General features: G+C 39.5%; 1 protein-coding gene across 1 annotated transcript in view; it reads left to right on the top strand.

The window, feature by feature from the left end:
* Positions 1-486: 486 nt before the first annotated feature.
* Positions 487-22,594, top strand: part of LOC139117272 (origin recognition complex subunit 2-like) — a 31,252-nt gene continuing 9,144 nt past the window's right edge. The window contains exons 1-11 of the mRNA XM_070680226.1: positions 487-618; positions 4,278-4,406; positions 7,779-7,919; positions 8,473-8,595; positions 10,696-10,907; positions 14,112-14,317; positions 16,206-16,338; positions 17,701-17,803; positions 18,341-18,478; positions 19,114-19,285; positions 20,577-20,638. Coding sequence (XP_070536327.1) covers positions 498-618; positions 4,278-4,406; positions 7,779-7,919; positions 8,473-8,595; positions 10,696-10,907; positions 14,112-14,317; positions 16,206-16,338; positions 17,701-17,803; positions 18,341-18,478; positions 19,114-19,285; positions 20,577-20,638 — 1,540 coding nt within the window. The 5' untranslated portion in view covers positions 487-497. The remainder of the gene's footprint in view (positions 619-4,277; positions 4,407-7,778; positions 7,920-8,472; positions 8,596-10,695; positions 10,908-14,111; positions 14,318-16,205; positions 16,339-17,700; positions 17,804-18,340; positions 18,479-19,113; positions 19,286-20,576; positions 20,639-22,594) is intronic.

Consider the following 22,594-nt stretch of genomic DNA (forward strand, 5'->3'; position numbering starts at 1 on the left):
TATGGGCGAATGGTCCCAGAGCTGAATAGCCCACCAAGGGACTGTGGATCGATAGATCGAGCTGAAAATCGATCTATTTAGCTGACTACCCAGCTAAGGAGCGCCTGTGAAACGGATCGAAAACATTCAGAATTTAACCCGGTACCCTTGGCACTCTGAACTGTGATTCAACGCCGCATGAGTGACAGAATATTCTGAGCAGCTGAAACTATACGTACTTCGTTATTATTTGGCTTGGTCACTCAAGACAGCATAGAAAGTTTACAGTGTAAACGTCGCGCTCCTCAAAATATTGAGATATAGTCATGTAGTGTACTGTACCCGTTCTGTCACACCGAGCACTTGCTCCGGATCCGTAAACCTACCACTCCCTTTGCTAGTTGTGTTGGGGGAGTGGACAACTAGCAAAGAGAGTGGTAGGGCTACAGATCCGCAGCAAACCGAGCACCTGGAATGTGAGCGTATAAAAACGAAAGAAATTAGCCTTCAACCGTTGAATGTTTGGGTCAAGATGTTGGGTCAAGATGGCGACGTCAGGAGGTAAACATGTGCGACTTCAGTTTGTAGGTGATGAGGACGTTGTGGAGCACATTCAAGATATCAGTAACATACAGAAATGTAAGTAAGCCTCCATAGCTTAAGATTTCATTTTGATTTGATAACATTTTAAATAACGATCATTCAAACTCTGACCTGTTGTGTTTGCCCCCAAGAGGAGGCTGTAGACAGTCACTCTGTACTGACTACTGTGCACAGACAAGGAGAAAAATTTTGTCTATGCCCTGTAAGAGAAACTACATGTGTACCAACAGCAGATAGTGTAGCGAAACTCCAACTCCACATGCCCACGTGGAGCGCCCAGGCAGCTCAAACTATCTGGTCAAGAAAATAATCGCCTCACACAAGAACAAAGAGCAGTACTGTAACACTACTGACTACTGTGTATTAGCTTTATGGAAGACCGGTCACGATCTGCGACATGCGACCCGCGTCTTTAAACTGTGATCTGCGACTTAACCCTAACCCTTATTGCAGATCGCAGTTTTAAAAACTCGCATGTCGCATGTTGTGACCGGTCTCCCATAGCTTTACAACCTATAGACAGATATCGTTAGAACAGTGTGAATTTCCTTTAATAACCAAATTAGAGAAAAACCTTGTCATGATTAGCTATGCATGGCAGGGCTGTTTGTTACTAGCTCTGCATGGCAGGGCTGTGTGTTACCGGCGTTACACGGCCTGATGGGAGGCCGTGTAACGCTGGTAACACACAGCCCTGCCATGCAGAGCTAGTGTGTTCTGCTCAGTGTGTTACCAGCGTTATACGGCCTGTGGTCGGAGGCCGTATAACGCCGGTAACACAGAGCCCTGCCATGCAGAGCTGGGGTCCAGACGCTTCGCACCAAAACCAGTTCGCCCCTCACAACTTCGTCCCAAAACCATTTCGCACCAAAACCACCTCGTCCCAAGTACTACCTCGTCCAACGCCACTTCGCCCCAAGTACCACCTCGTACTAAAACCACTTCGCTTACCGTTAACTCGTCCTAAAACATCGATGTCACGATGTATCATTACGTTGTTTTTACCTGAACTTGGCTACCACGAACCATTTATTCTTCCATGAAACCATACCATATATTAGAAAAAAGAAACACACAAACTACTACAGTAAATGGTACATATCAGGTGCCGTGCGCGGTATTGCACGATGCGATGTCATTTTCTCGAAATGTGTACAATTTCAAGATTTCAGTCCCGGGATGGTAGAAAGGTGATTAAAACTTCACTGGCAGTGGTTGGTTATTTTCAGCTTTTAACGGTTACCGATAAATTGGGGAGTAAAGTCGTGTTTTTTTTCGGGTCGCAATGGTTTTGGGCGACGTGACTTTTGGGGCGAAGAGGTTTTGGTACGAGGTTGTTTTGGTGCGAAGTGGTTTTGGTGCGAAATGGTATGGGACGAGATGGTATGGTGCGAAGTGGTTTTGGTGCGAAGTGTCTGGGAACCATGCAGAGCTATATCATGATACGAAAGCATAAATTTCATCTTAGTGGAAGTACTTTTCTGAGTTTTCATATCAATTTCAAACAAAATTTGACAAGATCCTGTTTCATCACTTTTTAAGAATCTTTTAATATCTCAAACTCCTGTGCTCTGTTCAGTTTCTGTTTTATTCAGAAACATGGTAAATCATATTAGTGGAAACACCTTTGGTTGCGAACTAAAAGGGATTTTCGGGCTTTAAAAGTGATGGTGTAAGTGGACTCCCTAGGTTACTAACATTTCAAACAAATTTCTTTGTGTCCACTAATCTTCAGTCTTGCTCAAATGTCAGGTAAAGATTGTTGTCCCTGCATCTGTCCAGTATACAGCGCCATCAACTGTAACTTTCTATGTACTTTCTGTTATGTTTCTTCTTTTTGTAAACTACAGTTTCTTGTTTGACTCCTGGCATCATGATAATACGTCTTGTGTTTGATCTGTTAACACAACCACAGCGTGTTCGTATTGTCCAATGATATTGTGGACAAGTGGATTTGAGTCTGGACTGGAAGTCATTTTTTCAACAATGAGATCTCATTTGTACACAATGCAATCAGATTTGTGAGGTTAATGCTTTGAACACCAGTGTACTTCATTGAGAGAAAAAGAAGATACTATACTTGATTTCTATGACATCTCCACTTCATTAGCCATCCATCACAGGGTTTTAGTGAAAATTGTTGTTTTTAACATTCATGTGCAAATTTTTAACACTTTCACCGCGGGAGGGCGCATTCTGCGCCAACGGCCAGACTGCGGGAGGCGCGTAAACGCGCCAAGAACGTACGCGTTTATATGCGTTCGATATACGTTGGCTTTGTTTGATCTACATCATGTTTGTTGACTATTTCCTCAAGCCTAGTGTAGCGGACGAGGTAGAGGTCAAACCTAAATGAGCATGCGCGCCAAATTTGTAAACAAATGCCGCCATATTCGGTCATTTCTCGGCCGTGATTTGTAAGGATCGTGTGATCGGTTGTTGTTTTTCTCTCAGAGGGTATTTAAAAATGGCGATGCGGCACAGTTTAACACCGACAAAACCCTTGAGCATGTTTTTCTAGACACTGATAGTGGAATTGTCACTGATCTTGAAACTGAACTCGACGAGATGGCGGAAGTACAATTTCAAATTACAACTCTAATACAGAACTTGAATATGTTCCCAAACCAGTTGAGCAAACACAGAGATCGCAAGCAAGACACTGACAGGAAGGTAGGCAATCTGAGCATGCGACAAAGTGCGACAAAGGACCGATGACTGACATCACAAACGTTGATGGGGTATCCTGTGGATGTTGTACGACATCAATCTATCAATGACAATTACACATCGGACTGGCTACCAGTATATAAGCTTAAATAGAACATAGCTCTCTTTTGAATGTCAGATGATACCTGTTGTTCGAAGATGAACTTGTAATAAATATGCATATTAATCTCATTTACGTGGAATATGTTTTAGCGTATGTGTTCCTCCTACTGAATTTGAGTTGATAAAACGTAAGTGGTAATTTTTAAAGTGTTACGCTGAGAAAAATACATTTATATATTGAAATAACAAAAAATGCAACATTTTTTGATTTGTTTTTTGTAAAATCCAATATGGCCGCCATGATCACGTGATCTTCAAGGCGTGTCACATGACCTTTTGTGCATTTTTATGATGCTCTGTCATATTGCAATACTCACTGAAAAAATTGTCCCGAATACTCAAATAATTACAAAGATATAGCACATGCATGTAAATCAATATTTATAAGGCCATATACCCATAGAAAACTACGCACAGGAATGCACGTATAAAAATTAATTACGCAGTGAAAGTGTTAAACATTTTCAATAGGCCAAACCCGGAATTTGAATCGACCACGGTACAAACAAAGCCATGTGCGCAAACGCGCACAAACGTACGTGTATTTCCATACGCGTTCAGTACACATGTGGGTTTGTTTGTACCGGCATCACGTGATTATTTGGGGTATTGAGTTTGTAGAACGGCGTACGCATCGCGTCCTTTTTATTCCGGAGTAGAACCATTGTAGACAAGCACAGTCAGCTGGACAGATAGGCTTTGTTTTATGTTATAGAGTATTGTCACATATTCAATATATGATGTAAGACTTTGGCACGGTTAAAGTATATTCTAATTGTTTCAGACCAATAATTAAGAATGTCCAGTATAACATGGAGGAAGATTAAGAATACTTAGAATTGATTTCATCTTTGATCTTGTAGATCACCTGAGGAAACGCCAAAATGTGAAGCCGAAAGAAAACACCATTGTTATGGCTGACCTCAAGGATGTGTGCAGTGATAGCGATGAGGAGTTCAGTGACATGGAGGTTGACCCCAGTGCTTCTTCAAGTAGGTTTTGGGAGAATGTTTAAGGATCTATTACCTGTAAGTGTAGCTGTGGAAATGCAGCTATCTGTTGGCGGGGTAGCGGGGATTGCTATGCGGGTCAAAGGTCAACCCCGCCACGAATAGCGGGCCAACTGCCATCGAAAGTGGGTCTATTACGACGACACAACATGTATGGGAACTTTGAACGGCAAAATAAATAACGTAACTTAAATAAATTACTTTTGTCATTCTTGTTTTTCTGTTTTAAATATTTCTTGTTGTTTTTCTGGTTGTACTGTGCAGAAATCATTGTCATAACATCAACATAGAATTTTCCTGCACTGAACAGATAGAAACAACATTTATTGTTGGTCTTTGGTACCCATACTGGTATGTACCAATTCTGATCAAATTTGAGCGACACCGTATAATTGCGGTATTTTTCTGTTTGTAAAATACAGTCGCCTGTCCCTACTCTGAAAATCATACTGAAATACATGGTATTCAACTTTCCAACATAGTAGACTGTTTTTGTGCCATGTCAAATGTTCAACTGAATTTTCATCCAGACTTGGAATTTATTTCTCGACTATAAAATGGTGTATTGTAGACAATGAATTGATCTGTTTTTAAATGTACTTGAGCAAAAAGTGGGAAGACAATGTGATTCTTTTCTCAAAGAAAATAATGAAAACAGTAACATTTTCAAAACCTACAGCTATTCCCTTCGAGAAGCTTATCTATCAAGTCACTCAATTAAAGGTATTCAGTCACCTGGTTTTTAATAGCCAATCACAGATTTTACGTGGGTGGCCGCATTTTAAAAAGGGCGCCCCCACACGACCAGCCATGGCATACTTAGCCACGTCGTCTGCATGTCCTACAGGTGTTATGGGGCATATGCTAAGCTCCGCCCCTTTACCATATATGGAATATGCAAATTTACGATGACTGTGTACCTTTAAAGCGCAGTGGTCGTCGCGCTGCGCATCCTCCTGAGGGGGTTCCCCCTCCGTTGTAAACAAATCCAAGAACGCCGCACATGTTACGGGTTGATTGTAATGTTTGCGATATTGCGGCTTGTTAAAATGGCGGCTGATCTGTCACATGTATACCAACTAACCAAATGTAACACGCGATATAAGGTCAATTAATCTCAGTTAAATATCTGCTGAATATTGAACAATAATTGCACGCTGGATTGAGATCACATTTGCTCATGATTTTCTTGAATCAGTTGAATGGGGCTCGGCTACTGTTATCGCTCGAGCCATAGAGCTAGACGTACGCAGTACGCATGTATACGCCAACAGACTATCAACGACCGGGCTCTAGTTTTCGACATCGCTAGCAAGGACGAGAGCTTTCATTTCAAGAGGCCCGACAGGAGTACAAAAAGAAGCAACAACCCAACACTACAGAAATCTACAGCTCGCAGAGCAATGCCCGCTGCAGCAAGAAGCATCTCTGCATCTGTTCCGTTCCGTGATCTGTATGAACGTCTGTGTCAGACCGGGTTTATGGCGCGCTTCACTCGGCTGTGGAGAATCCAACGCAACTTGGGGTGCAACGAGAATTCCGAGTACAGGTATCAAGTCAAGCGAAGAACCTTTCATAGGTCTTCTTGTTATGTGGGGGTTATCTCACTTGAAAAAGGATTCAGACCTACCCGGCAATCAGGAGGTACAACAACGACATGTGCCCATCACCAGTAGGCCTACACCAGCTAGCGGTTGGGTCACTGCCATGACCGTGCTCAGGGCCGGGGCACAGGATCTCTCGATACGTCTATGCACGGTGTAGCCGTGCAATTTTCCTGCCAAATGCCGCGAAAACCCGCTCGTTTTGTCTATTGTTTCCTGTCATTTTACTATTTCTTACCACGTAATACTAGGAGAAGTAAGACATGGTGATTCATGGTTGTGGGCCAATTCGTCGCGGGCCGGTACGTTGTGGGACCGGATTCTCTATATCCGTGTACGTCAACGCGGTGACCGTCTCCCAACAACATCTCTCGTGTCCTGCTCTGGCTTGCCGATCATGGTCTTGAGTGTAATTTTTGTGTTAGGCATTGTGCTTGTTGATGGTCTACATATATAGGCAACGTTGATCATTTTAGTTATGTATTTTCACTGTACTGTACATAGCATTGTGTACAACCAACGTGATCGCGCGCGATCAAACCTTTTGTTCACTGTGTCTGCGTGCAGTAAACTCAGCGACATGTGCTGAGTGTAGTGTCCCGATGTTCGTAGCTCTAGCCTACACGAGTTTATAGATAGAAATACACCACTGAAGTTCGTTTTCGATCTTAATATTTTACTATTGCATGATGTTTAGTCTTACAAAGGCCTTAACAGAGTGGGGGACTGCTCGCATCTCACTCCTATTGAAGTTGAGAAGACTTATGTTTACAAAAATTTATGTTTATCAACAAAAAAATCACGCACGCGCAGCGCGACGACCACTGCGCTTTAAGCATGAAAATCTCGTCACTAAAAGAAGCACTTTGACACATATAGCAATGACATGCACAATTATTGCCAGCAAAGGACTGTGCTGCCAGTAATAGAAAAAAATCACCGGGTTTGTCTCAACAAAAGTGGATTATTACTTTGTGGTTGTGTTTTTAAAAATTATTAAATGGTCAAGTTTGTAAAAGGACCAGCAGTTGTAACTTTTGATGATATTTGTACAATCGTTGTTTTCAAACGTCAACTACAGTCTCTTGTTCTCTCACAAAGTCCTGTTGAGAGACACTGTACTGTGATATATTTTATCAATTTTTGTAAATCAGAATGACTTCAGTATTTTCAATTGCTTGTGTAATATGCCACGTTTTTTCACTACTTTTGTTTTTAATGTCAACTACAATTTCTCACCGAAGCATGTTGAGATACAGTATTCAGCTTGTCAGCTCTGCCTTTACATGTGTAGACTGCACAGTTATTGTTGACAAGTGAATTCTAGTCTGGACTAGAATTCCAATGTAAACAATTCTAGTGTATGTTACAAGTTTAGATTCTGTGGTGACAACTTCAGACAAGTTAACACTTTGGAGAGTAGAACAAGAACTTGCAATTGGCATACTTTACAAACACAGTGACAAAAAATATCAAAATTAAGTTACAGCTTCTGCCCTGTAACGTATGTCATGAAGGTGTGATGATTAAGTTTCACTGGTTTGAATCAATTTGATCAGATAATGACCGATTAACCTGGCAATAGAGTGGTTAAAAATAAAACAAAATGTGAAACATCTATATCTTCTAGGCCCCCTGAGATTTCTTTCTGTTCACAGTATGTTTATACTGTATGTACTCTCAAAATATCAATTAGAACAGAAAAGAAATGACTCTAGTGATCTTCTTATCTGAAAAAACTGTTTTGCAGCTCTTGCAGATGAGACTGGAGTATCTGGTGGAGATGTGTTTCAGTTCAAGACTCCCAAGAGATCTGGAAAGATGGCAGAGCTGGCTGCACAGAGTAGGACGCCCTCTAGTGCCAAGAAAACACCAGGAAAGAAAGGCAGCAGTAAGTGGATAGAAGAAATGTTAGCTCTAAAACTAGTGCAGCCAATGCAATGACTTTAATTATTTCAGTTCATATCATCGGGGTCAACATTTGGAAAAACACTAGCTCACATTCACACGGGGTCTCAAACAGCCATGGATGCTGTTGACTTGTGCATTTCAGTTTTCCCGAATGTTTGCCTTCAAAAGTAATGTGACATTGAGCAAAAGGAAGACATCATAACAAGAAATTTTCTGAACTTACAAATTTGAAGATTACTTTCATACAAGTAATGATTAAATCCAGTCTGCCTCTGATATCCACTAAAAGCAAGGGTTGGTTTTGCGTGGCAAATGTATGCATATTCCAACAGATCGGTGACAAATGCTTTACATAGAGAATCATAAACTGTTATAACTAAGTACTTACCTGCCACAATTTTCATTGGTATGCTCTTCTCCTTGATTATATCATCAGCATTTCTTAAACCCGTCACATGTAGTTTTGCAGGTTCAGTTTTTCAAAATCCAAAAATGAACTGCCATCCTGGTCTATTATTTTTGTTGTCTTGTAGTTGCAAAACCTCAAGGTAGTAAGAAGACCCCTGGCAAGAAGACAGCGAGAATCTCAGAACCACGGAAGGAAGAGGAAGAAAGTAAAGAAAATGATATTCCTTCTGTGAGGAGATCAAACAGGAGTGAGTGTTGTCACCAAGGATTAAAACAATGTGTCCATAGTGTTACAAAAGTAAACAATAAAGAGACATTTGTGAAAGCATGGTTACTCAGAGTAACCTCAGTGAGAGACTATCTTTAAAGGTTTCACCGCGGGAGGGCGCATTCTGCGCCAACGGCCAGACTGCGGGAGGCGCGTAAACGCGCCAAGAACGTACGCGTTTATATGCGTTCGATATACGTTGGCTTTGTTTGATCTACATCATGTTTGTTGACTATTTCCTCAAGCCTAGCGTAGTATACGAGGTAGAGGTCAAACCTAATGAGCATGCGCACCAAATTTGTAAACAAATGCCGCCATATTCGGTCATTTCTCGGCCGTGATTTGTAAGGATCGTTTGATCGGTTGTTGTTTTTCTCTCAGAGGGTATTTAAAAATGGCGATGCGGGCACAGTTTAACACCGACAAAGCCCTTGAGCATGTTTTTCTAGACACTAATAGTGGAATTGTCACTGATCTTGAAACTGAACTCGACGAGATGGCGGAAGTCAAATTTCAAATTACAAAGTATTACAGAACTTGAATATGTTCCCAAACCAGTTGAGCAAAAACAGAGATCGCAAGCAAGACACTGACAGGAAGGTAGGCAATCTGAGCTTGCGACAAAGTGCGACAAAGGACCGGTGACTGACATCACAAACGTTAATGGGGTATCCTGTGGATGGTGTACGATATCAATCTATCAATAACAATTACACATCGGACTGGCTACCAGTATATAAGCTTAAATAGAACATAGCTCTCTTTTGAATGTCAGATGATACCTGTTGGTCGAAGATGAACTTGTAATAAATATGCATATTAATCTCATTTACGTGGAATATGTTTTAGCGTATGTGTTCCTCCTACTGAATTTGAGTTGATAAAACGTAAGTGGTAATTTTTAAAGTGTTACGCTGAGAAAAATACATTTATATATTGAAATAACAAAAAATGCAACATTTATTTTTTGTAAAATCCAATATGGCCGCCATGATCACGTGATCTTCAAGGCATGTCACATGACCTTTTGTGCATTTTTATGATGCTCTGTCATATTGGAATACTCACTGAAAAATTGTCCCGAATACTCAAATAATTACAAAGATATAGCACATGCATGTAAATCAATATTTATAAGGCCATATACCCATAGAAAACTACGCACAGGAATGCACGTATAAAAATTAATTACGCAGTGAAAGTGTTAATGAAATTTGTGAAGTTTCCGTTCAGTAACATGTCAACATAAAATTCACACTGTACTGTTTCCTGTGGTACTAACTAATTGGTGCCGTAGAATTCAAAGGGTAGCAGTGCCTCATCGAATATCAGTAACTGTACTTTTCTGTCCAGTCTCAGTTGATATGAATACTCATCGGCATGGCACATGCGATGTGAAATATTCAAACAGCAATCAACTGACATCACCTATGTGTGTTTCACAGAAAAGACAATACAAGTGTGATTTGCATTGCAGATACAATCTTTTCCATGTTGAACACAAAGCATTCAAGTTCCTATCATTGAATTCTTGGGGCAGCATTACTTCCTACCTGACTTCTAAGCACAGATACTGAACTGGTTAAATGTTTTGTACATTTCCAAATACGATGATTAGTGTAACTGACCATATTTTCTGAGCTCTATGAGAGAATTTACAAATTTCTGCAAAGTTTGCCATGCCAACACCATTGTTGAGACAGTGGCCCGTCATTTTGACTGAGAGACCAGACTGATCATGTGACTACAGTAAAGGCTGGTACCTGCAGTACTTAGCTTTCTAACTGTCTTAACAAACTCTGAAAATGCAATTAAATCTGTATATCTTCAGATAGTACGCACCTCAAAAGTGAAAGACTTAAACTCAAAATGGCCACCATCCCTGTGTTAACTCTTTGGGGAAAATAAAGTTTTGTATTTTTGAAAAAACTAAGGTGGTGAAAATTTTTCTTACTCCAAGAGCTTTAAAATGAGCCCCCACAAGTGATAGATCAGAAAAGAATTGTAAAAATTTATGAGTCTGAATATCTGTCCCGAGGCACATTCTCCTATAAACAACATTAATTTTGTCTGTTTAAAGGACGTATTCCGGTAGATGAAGAGAGTGATGAATCACCTGATGAAACTGACAACAGTGAAAGTGACGACAGTGATGAGGGACAAAGCACACTGAAACGAACAGAACAGCCACTGTCTGTGAAGAAATCAACTCTAGCGACACCATCCAGACCACAAGCAACGATATCGGTGAAAGTTGCCAGCAAGCGAAAGTCCAAAGGAAATGCTGATGTGGTCAGTATCATCATATCTAGAAAACCAATGAGCTGTCCTAACTCTGAATGTACTGATACAGACATATCTCTCAAGGGATTTTTCTGAACAATGTCTCAGGCAAAAGTAACAGGTTCATCAGGTTATTTTCACTCGTCAAATCAGCTGGCGCATGAATTTTACGTCTCAGTTAAAATTCAATTGCCAACAATAAATGCCCGGGGGGGTAACTCCCATAGATGGCTATACGGGGAGGGTCCGCGCGAAAGGGGTCGTTTTTTTTGCACTGTTTGGTATCAGAAAGGGTATACTTTTCACGAGGTGTTGGTATGAGAAAGGGTCCGGTTTTAAACACAAACTGACATTTGTTAAAAAATCATGCTGTCAACACTGGAAACCCATGTATCTACATCCCAGATCTACCATCAATATTTCCGATCTGTCGGTTTGACTGTTGGTACATGTACCCCTGGTACGCAAGGCGAGTGAGTCGTATCTGTATACGTATGGTGTTGTATGGTATCAGATCACTCGCCCCGATCCCTGAATATGGAAGTGCTCATGAATAATAATTTGGGGGCAAAGGTAACAAAGTGTCCAATCAGATCCGTGCACAGAGTCCAAGGCTGTGACCTACTTCACGTACCTCTGCCGTGTTTTGATTCTGCTTCGCAAAGAAGCGTGCTCGTCGTCCATAAAAGTATGTTTTTTCTCTTTTCTAAGCATCTCCTTATTTCTAACTGTGTCAGATTAAAAAAGGCGAGGTTGTTCGTGAAACAATTTTAGGGATAGGCTTTGGTGTGCGTACGATCGGCGGTACCCATGGAGCTAGATCCGTACCGTACTACGCTTGTGCAACTGCCGAGCTCAACCAGCATGCTCGATCAAGATCTGTCCTCAATTCCATTGAAGATTCATAAGTCTTAGTTTTGCAGTCTTGTTTCCGTATGATAATCCCAACAATGTGTGGTATGGTCAAACGTTGTGGCCGTTTTATGATAGTACCATGAAAACTAAGCTGCAAAGCCACACAGCGTCACTGTCGCGTGATGGAGGTACACTGAGAACGTGCGGGTGCAGGTGATAACATGGTGAATAGAACTGTTCAGAGGGAAACACGATCGTTGACATGGGCAGTAATTGAAAACTCAAATTCATAGAAGGTGACCAAGTCAAAGTTATCAAGAGAAAATTTAACCATTATGGCCTTCTTTATTTTAAGTAGGATTGCAACTTTGATGATTTGAATAAACTGTCAATACACTCTTTCGCCAGCCTACATTTTTAAATATTTTCCAACCATTACATTGGCCATGTATCACAGGAAAGTAAACCAGGCGAGAAGCAGAAATGAGAGAATATGGGGAATACAAAGATCGACAAGGCAATCCTGTCATTTGAACATCACATCACAATCACATTTATTCAATCAGATGGAACTTCATCTGTCATCATGGAAGCCATAGAAAAAGTGGAAGGAAACAGAAATTTCATCATTGAACAAAACAAAAAATAGTCTGTGAAATTGTTCCAGTAGTACTACCCGAGACAAACATTCGTGTTGTCAATTTTAATTTCATTTCATAAACGTAATACTTCATCGAGTATCACGTAGTATTTCAGTCTTTGTGAAGCCATTTTTATTGATATTTTCCTTTTTTTGTCTTAGCGTAATTGTGGAACATGTAGAATCACATGGAATGTAACATCAAAATTCAATTTATTAACTTCATGATGTACATAGTTTGTAAAAAAGAAACAACATTCGACCACAGGATTACATACATAGCATGGAGATACAAGCATTTCTTTTTACCTTCACGGTACAAGCGAGCTACCTCCTTGACGCAGGCTTAAGAAGTTTGTTTCGTGGCACAAAACTATGAAAATCTGTTATTTTTGAACATATGTTATTCTCAACATCACAAACATATATGCCTCGAAGGCTATGTGTCATCCCAAATAGTTATATTTGAGGACTCCGTAAACAGAATCCGCAGTATTTTGTGAACCCGGAAGTAAATTGTGTTCGGCTCAATATACCATACATTGCCTAAAGACAGCGAGCTCCGAGCGAAACTGCCCACGTTCCATGCACCTTTCTTCAAGGCTAGTGCAACGCTATCTGTGCAAAATTTGTGGCCACTCATGCTTTATTTGATGGAAAACCTCCCTTAGTGTAACATGGACGTAGCTAACTAACTTTGGATTTCGATTTCGTTAAGCGCACTTCCCCACAACTCTCCCGCCGCCGCCGCCCACATTCAGATATCCCGCGTGCACGAAGCTCAGGACTGCCAGAAAGATTGCAGGAAACCCGTAGTTCAGCTCTGTTGTGGTTTGAAAGTTGACATCATTGCTTGTTGGAGAGGTTTTTCCGGGAGTAGAAGCCATGGCCATGCAAATTACACTTTTCACTGCGCTGCGCCCGTTTGGATCGCCTCTAAATCAGGCAGACAATGCACAATTGTAAAACCAAATGACCAGATCCACGCGTGGACCAGATCGTGGCTTAGGGTTCAAAGATCATTATCCGCATACAGACAAGATCATTCGCCAATGAAATCTTTCGTTTCAAAGCGTTAAAGTTGGGGATAGGAAATTTGTTTAGCTGGAAGCCTTTTTGTTTATGTAGGACCTAAAAGCTGCTACCTGATTGGCTCAAAGGTTGGTATAATGAAAAGGCGCTGTCCTAATTGAATATTCATGAGCACTTCCATATATAGCGATCGGGTAGAGTGATCTGTTGGCAGGGTAGCGTGAGTTGCTATGCGGATCAAAGGTCAACCCCACGCTACCCCGCCAAGAGATAGCTGCGTTTCGACAACTAGGTATCAGAAAGGGTAGGGTTTTTTGCTCAAAACTGGTATCACAACAGTTTGGGTTTCCATGTTCGTGCGGAGCCCCCCCGTACTATTAGCCATGGAGTTACCCCCCCGGGAATAAATGGCCTAGCCACATAGATAATGGTGACGTTTACGTGTTGAATATCAGGTATTTCCACCTGCTTCATGTAGTAGACCAAAAATAAATTGAAACACATGAAGAAAAACAGAAAAAACTATCACTAGTTTCAAATTATTATGGTGTCTGGACTGTGGTGAAAATGGCATTTAGTAGACTGTTCTTTTAAAGTGTATCTTTAAGACCAGATTCTGCAGTTTTTTGATAAACTGTTATAATTTATCCTTTTTTACTTCCACCTGCCTTCCTTTCCCTGAACAGCCAGCGATGGCAGAGGAGTATTTTGAAGCACACAGTGGAGCAGCGGTCACTTCAGATAGAACACTGTCAAGGCTAAACACACCTAGAATGGACCAAGAACAGCTGAACGATGTCCTGAACAGCGCCCCCAGGAGTCATCAAGAGCACTGTCAAGCACTCTATGAAGAATATAGGGAGCAGTTCAACAAGTGGATGTTTCATCTATGGTAAAGCTCTTGTACTTCTTTGGCGTTAACCTTATGCTGTGGGTGTGCTATTCATTTCATCTTTATCCAGTGAAATAGAGAAGTTTTTGCATCTTGTCTGGGCATTCCCAACTTCTTAAACCTAAAATTTTAACTTGTTATATTGAATTTCATGTGCGCCCTCAGTGTTCATTTTTACACTCCTTCAATTGACTTCTCATCACACAGGTGGTTCCACAAGCATGAATGAGTGCATGCTTTGACATCTGTCGAAGCAGCTGTGTCCAAGTTTGCATGAATTATAATTTTCATTCTGATTTTCGGCATTGTGGCACAGTAACTAATTAATTGATCATTTGAAGGACAGGACATTTTTAAAGATATCTTTAATGCCGGCAAATACCCCTGAGAAGAGAAAGCGAAAAATTGTCAAATGATGAAAGTTCACACAAGGCTTGGTTTTCAATCCAGGACTTTGCATTTAACTGACTACCATACAATTTTCATCGCAAAAAGTTTTGATCAGCATCACATTAACTGTTAATTCATAGAGTAAAGTGCACAATTAATTTACCAATGACATCAGAATTAAATCAGGTTAACTCTTTCATGAGCAATGGTTTAGCCCAATCCCCCATTGATTTTGATGGTGAAACTGAGACTTTTTTACACCCAAATTAGGCTGAGTGAGTTTAATGGACAGGGTTGACATCCTAAAACAGTCAACTTCTGTTCAACTGTCTGTGCATTGATTCATATGAGGATAGGTGCAAGCTTATTCAGACTGAAACCCTAGTTATCATCGGTGGAAATCTGCCCGTCCTTCTAGGTGGCAAAATTGAGACATTCTGGTCATTTAACATTTGGTTTATGACTGACATTAAATTGTCTTAGCGCTTACATTATGCTTATATGTTTGACATGCAAGTCAAAAATTACCCAAACATATGAAAGAGCTGTCACCAAGATAAGAAATGTTAACATTTGAACAAATCTTGGCACTGCTGCACCATTTCTGCTTTCTCACTGGCACAAAGCCATATCGAACAGAATTACATAACACAGTCCATTTTGGCACCACCAAAAGAAATGATATTACATTTGTTTAACACTTCCTCTGGCCCAAATTTTCAGTGGTTGTTGTAGAACTTGCCACAAATTTGCAATTGTAATTCTTCGCCCAAATTGCCAGTGGTTGCACTATGTGGCCCACATATGTGATATGGTCCATCGCTACCAATATAAGTGACTTCACACTGTGTCACTGGTTGTAACATTTAGGCTAAAATTTATGGTGCTGTCGGCGACAAAAGCCTGTTCAATTCACAGACACACAAATCTCTCAACGACCTCCACCTACCCCCTGATAAGGCAAAGGTAGAATACCATCTGGAGGGCACAAAAGTGGACATTACCATCATTCATGGTCAACAAAAAATAGAACAAGCTACATGTACACTGTAGCTGCCGGGAATTGTTGTACAATAGATCATTTTCACAAGAAGTCACTTGGCATTTGCAAAACATCAACACCCCTTGACTTGAAGGGAAATTATTCAAAGATATAGATCAGATGCCAAAAATATGAAAAAATTGTAGAACTATAAATGAAAGGCATTGGATATGAGTTACCCGAGTTTCATGAGGTAGAACGCGCCTCAGCGATAAGTTTTTCTGATATTCATTTTTTTCCTGTACTTGCCCAATCTGCTTCCTGTACGTAGACTCAATCAATGCAGTGGAATAAATGATATTTTCATGATTTAAGTTTTAGGAAAGTTAAAGACAAAGGGGGCATGCATTTTTCACAATTCAGAATGAATGCAATTTGTTTGAGCACAGTGTGTGTAAATATCACTGATGATGATTGATGTACAATTATGTTTGCTTTTCTCATCTCTTTCTGCAGCAATGGCTTCAATCTGCTCTTTTTCGGTTTGGGATCAAAACGTCTTTTGATGGACAGCTTCCGTTCAGAAGTGATCAGTGATTTCAACCATATTGTAGTAAATGGATTCTTTCCGAGCATAACAATTAAAAATGTGAGTAAAAATGACCGCAATTTTGTATGGATGAGTGGATATGTGGGTGTGTACATGCTTTTTGAAGTGCATATAGAATTGGTCAGTATGTATTCAATGTATGTTGTATGATACTCATGTGGTGTATTGTCTTTGTCTATGCTAACACACAATTGTACTGTATGTAATTGTTTTGTATTATATTGCTAATGGTATAGATTGTTCAATAAAGAATACGGGTATGAGAAGGCAACACTGAAATAAACTAGGTTTACTGGTCTACGGTGCAATTCAACACTGTCCTAGGGGGTATGCTTGTATTTTGTTTATCATGAAAGGCACCCTCTGGCAAGCACTGATGAACGCCATAAGGAAGATGGGCCTAGTGTCCTGTAGGGATGCTGATAATGATGTGTCCCTTGCATTTGATATCCATAATCAGCAGCTTCTTGTCAAGACAGAATGTGCTACGGGGACAAATATTCAAACTCTCAAACTTTCACAATAGATTGATGGTTCACCACTTGCTGGGGCTCATCGTGAAGCTCATGTAGTAACTAAAGTTTTCACCAGCTTCCTTTATTTAAATCAAAAATTTGATTTTTCCCATAGTGTTAACACATGAATGGCGGCCATTTTGAATTTCAAGCATCAGTTAATATTGGGTAATTTGTTTCTCTGGTACCAAATTTTGCACGGTGATCCTAGATTTTTGTTCTTGTTTCAAAAGGAATGCTTTAAGGTTTCGCTGAGGAAAGTGCAGGCCGAAGTTTGAGTCTTTCAATTTCGAGGCATGACCGTCTGTGACCTGTCGTGTGGATCTGAGAAATACATGGAAAATAAATCAGTGTGGGCATTCAAAGTCAAGTTCATCATATGTGTGTGTGCTCCAGCATGTCCCTCCGGATTGTTCTCCATTTTTATGTAGCAAAATAGTTGACATATAAATCTCAAAGCTTTTTTGAAGCCCCTTTCATCAATATTTCTTGATGCACCACTGTTGTTTTAAGTTGTGTCATCAGACCTACAGAACGAAAGTGAAGACAAAATGGTGATGTTGACCAATAGCGCTGATTCCATTATTAACATGCAAAAATAAACTTTTCTGCAAAATTTTCGGCATGGTTTTGGAAATTACTTCTATTGTAACAGTGAAATATTTCCTTCATTAGCACCAGTGTTATCATTCAAATGATTGAAATCAAAGGGGAAAAGATCGAACCACAACCTGCATCGGTAAACACAGGTGTTAAGAAACAAAATTGTCCAAATTTCTGGCCGCAACAGCCAATGCTATATTTAATAACAAACCTGCAACAGTAATCAGCGGGATTCCTGATGTGCTCATGTAAGCGTTTATAAAGCTTTCATTTTTCTCACCAGATATTAAACAGCATTACAGACGATGGGTTTCACCACAATGGCAGCTTCAGAAGTCCCCTTGAACAATGTGAATTTATTAAGCAACACCTAGAAGAAACACAAGGTAAAAACATAGGCCAGTTCTTTGTAATCTTAACATTAAAATAGGATTTTTCTGTGATCATTTTGGCATGAAATTCCATCTTTTGAGTTGATTCACTACCAGATCTTCTGAAAGGCAAGTTATATGAGTTTGTCCATGTGGTACATTTATTGGTCTATACACATGTATTTTCCCTGTATTATGTACACATTAATACCCAGTTAATGTGGATACCCGGTTCAGAGACTTATTGAATCAAAGGAATTTTTTCCCGACTGAAAGACAAACATGTATTTACCTGCAATAAATATTAGCTTCATCTCCATGCCACATACACAACAGAAAATTCAGTGAAGTGTTTGTGTATGTTACATCATTTGTAGCTTGTGACGTTCAATTTCCGTTGTTGAATCTCCTTGAACACCTGAACAACTCATAGCCCTAGCTTCTGATATGATTATGAAAATAGAGTTTACAAGCAAAACAACTGTAATTGATCATACTGTCTAAACAAATAATAACTTTCTCACCACAGATAAGTATAATTGTGTATTTCAGAGGAGTTTTTCGTGATTATCCACAACATTGACGGTACAATGCTTAGAGGAGAGAAGGCACAGAATATACTTAGTGTACTGGCTCAGATACCAAGTGTTCACATGGTGGCATCAATTGATCACATAAATGCACCACTAGGTAAGTCATGTGACTGCATCCCTGTTGCATCATCGGCTAAGACTTTATCACATGACAGACTTTCAAATTTAACTTGATGATGGTGAGAAATCTTAATGGGATATTTGATATTAAACCAATTTAGTAATGTTGATTAATTAAAAGTTTTAATACCAAGAAGTAACTATGCTATTTAAGGTAGGATGCGCCTCGAAAGTGAAAGACTTAAACTTTTACTCAAACTTTCCTCAAAGAGACTTTCAACCATTCTCTCACCAAATCAAGAATAAAAATCAGGGGTCACCATGCAAAGTTTAGTACTAGAGGATAAATACACACTTTTCTTTGCTCTGAAATATGTCAAACTGAATGCTCCCTGTCTCAAGGCTTGCGTAAATTTATCTTACATCAATTATTTATCTTACATTAATTTTTCTTGATGTTTGTGTTCACCCCATGGTGGAATTTGATAGTATTCAAGTCCGTATACCTACACACTGCATTAAGTGTTAGCTATAAAACAATCATCATGACAACACAGAGGTGTGGGGAAAGGCTATCTGTTTGGACGCATTTCGTACAATGCTTTCGTATCAGGATTTCCAAGGGTGCTCGGTTCAGCTCACTTTCTGTTTGACTTTGAACTTTCGTTTCAGTAATGGACCAGACAAAAGCCAGCAGGTTCAACTGGCTATGGTGTGATGTCACGACCTATGACCCCTACATAGAGGAGACCTCGTATGAGAATTCCCTCTTAGTGCAACAGTCCGGTGTCCTAGCACTGAGCTCTCTCACCCATGTGATGAGAAGCCTACCAACCAACGCAAGGTATTTGACTCACAACGTCTGATCTTACCATTCTGAAATCTTAGGTTGTTGATGTATTTTTAAAGGGAAGCGGTCGTCAAAACTGCACATGTGCGACTTTCTTGTTTACAAACAATGTATTTCATGCGCTATATATATATATATATATATATATATATATATATATATATATATATATACTATATATATAGATGCATAATGTCAACATAGCTGCAACATTTAAATTTTATGATGTACTTTATGACAAACGTGTATTAACTTTCATCAATCACCAACGTAACTTGAATGCAGTTTTTGCATCAATCGTAGGGGTCCCTAGCGACCTTGGAGCGCAGCTCCGATGACTGCCTCCCTTTAATGATGGCCAGGTATGACAATACCATGTTGATCTTCATTAAGTAGTGGCCCTTACACTGTGTTCTAAACTGTACACTTAATATCTACACTTGAACTTGATTAGTTCTTGAGTTTACAGTGCCTGTTGGCAACAGCATGACCAATTAGCCTTTCATAGGTTCTAGTTCAAGTCATCCAGTTGCACTACTGTGTGCACCAAAGCTTTTCCTGAATGACTTGACATAAGTAAGTGTACAGCTGTACAGAATTGGCAGTTTTTTGTATGTGAAACCTGGTGTTTCATGTTTTTTGGTCTTTGAAATTGGTCGTTTCATGTCTGTTATGTTCAACCCTATGTACGCAGTGTTTAATCTACCGGTAGAATGCAGCTTTGTTTCATTGCTATGTAAAATGTCAAATACTGAATGTGTCAATGTACACAGTAGGCTGTAGTCAGTGAATTAGTACTTCAGCAGCTGTACCAAAGGTACAAATTATCCAGACTCTGGGGTTCGATCTGCAAGTATCACAGTGATCCATTTCCAAACTTATTTAAGTTGTGTGAAGTTGTATTTGTACGCCCTGCTCCGACAGCAGACTGCAAGCATGGCTTTAGTGTGCAGTATACTATCAGTGTACCATTCAGAAATAGACTTGCAGCCGACACACTAAACAAGCGTGTATTTATACCCGAAGGGAGTCATTTTACTATTATGAACATTCTGTATTTGGTGTTCTACAAAGACAGATCGGAGATTCTGAAATAAGGCAGAAAGCTTTGAAAAAACAAGTGTGCAAAACAAGTGCAGACTGATAAACATGCAGTGATTGCATTTCACAGTGACCCAACCAAAACTCTAATGATCCCAGATTTTTCACAGAGGAGGCACTAATGTCCCCTTCTTTCTCAAATCCTAGATTCAACACTGTGTTTTTTATCTGTTTTCCATTGCAGGGATATATTTCTGTTGCTGACGCGGTACCAGTTGGAACAGAAAGATAATTCTGCTTACGTAGGTAAGATCTGAATCTGTTTTGTGTATAGGAAGGTAGATAAAATTACAGTGAACAAAAGCTGAACGGTAGTCCATCCCTCATCTGAAAGGATTTTATTTCTTATTATGCTACTCCATCCTTTGTCTTCATCTTATCAGTGTGTTTGATAAGTTTCTGATTTTTTTTTATTCTTTCTATCTCGTAACTGCAAGCTATTCACATTAAAATTTTGAAAGGAGAAACTTGTCATTAAGAGGCAATGATTCCTTGTCTGCAATCTCTGTGGAGAGAATGCATTGTTAATGTTCAGGCCGTACACACTGTCTCATATTTTGCTATTGTCTCATGTAGAAAAGGCTCCTCGACAAAAATCTACACAAAGTATATCAAGCTTAACTTACAGGATTAATTTCTACGAAAGAAAGACATCTTTCACAGTACTCTGTTACATGCATTTTAACTTGTCAACATATTTTCTAGTCTGAAATTGGAATGCTGTGTACAATTTCTAATATCATATGATGATTGCAGGCAGCTGTTGCATTTTTAGTCTTTAAATTTTTAATTTTTAATTGGTTAATCTTTCAATTTTTCATCGGGGTTACAGTTCACAGCAGCCATGTTGAACTTCATAGAAAGAATGCACAATTTTCAGTGATCTGACAGTCTCTAATCTGTCTGATCTGTCGAAGATTCCATTTGCTTTGATCTGCCATCCATCGAATGCCCATTCATAGTCTCAATGGCGATGTTTTATTTTTAAACACCAATATTACTCACAATTATCTTCTTTGTTTTGAAATTTAGTGTTACGGTATAGTATACCTTTGCTGACAGATATTACATACTACCTTAAGGTAGTTCGTGCCTCGTACATGAAAGATTTATACTTTGCTCGAACTTTGCTCAAAGAAACTTTCAACCGTTCTCTTTCAAAATCGAGGATAAAAATTGGGGATCAATGTGCAAAGTTTGGTACTAGAGAAACACAAATTACCCAATATTTACGGATATTTGAAATTCAAAATGGCCGCCATCCTTTATTATCTTATTTGGGGAAATAAAATTCCAGATTTTCACAAAAAGAAGCTCATGAAAATTTATATACTCCGTCTGCTTCAATATGAGCCCCAACAACAAGTGGCAGGCTAAGAGTATATTGTTAAACTTTGAGAGTCAGAATGTCTGTCCCCATTCTACCATTAGGGCAGAAATAGACATTTAACAAATTCAACTTAACCCTTTGAGTGCTGAAGTCTTTCCCACCAAAATTTTAGTGCAACATTTTACCAAATTTTATGAATTTTTCTGAACTTCTTTTGATAATATTGGACCAAATGGAAATCACATTTCCTTGGCTACAGTTTTTTATCAAAATTTTGGCCAAAATCTTAAAAAATTTGACTGAGGTATATTCTGTAAAGGCGACAAAAATTGACTTTGGCGCTCAAAGGGTTAAGGGAAAAACTGGATTCAGTGTTGTTTGCTATCACACTATCTTGGAAGAGTCATTCTGTTGGTCTGAGGGTCTGCAAATGACAATAAATAGTTAATCTCATATTGGTGAATTTGCTGTCCCTCTGATCTGTGTACACTGCAAGGAAAGATTTTACTGCTCTTGGTCTGTGTATGGTACTGTGGAGAAATTGCTGTGTAAAGTGTTTGACACAGAGATGCCTGTACAATAGAGTTTAAGTTGTATGCTTGTATCAGTGTCACAGTTCAGGACTGGATAGAGAGAGCTTTGTGCCTGCAGGCATTTGACTTGTTCTGACATTTTTGCTCGTTTCTCATGTACGTGTACATATACCCCAGAACACATATTGTACATGTATGTGTCATTTTTGAGTATAAAAAAACATCGTAAGTCTTCCAAATTTTTTTACCTTTTAAACAGTGCCTGAAATCCAACACTGGTACACATACATTGTACATCAGACCTGTGGCCACAGCAATGGATACAGTCAGAAATTATAT

Source organism: Ptychodera flava, chromosome 18, assembly GCF_041260155.1.
Source record: "Ptychodera flava strain L36383 chromosome 18, AS_Pfla_20210202, whole genome shotgun sequence".
In the NCBI taxonomy this organism is placed as follows: Eukaryota; Metazoa; Hemichordata; class Enteropneusta; family Ptychoderidae; genus Ptychodera; species Ptychodera flava.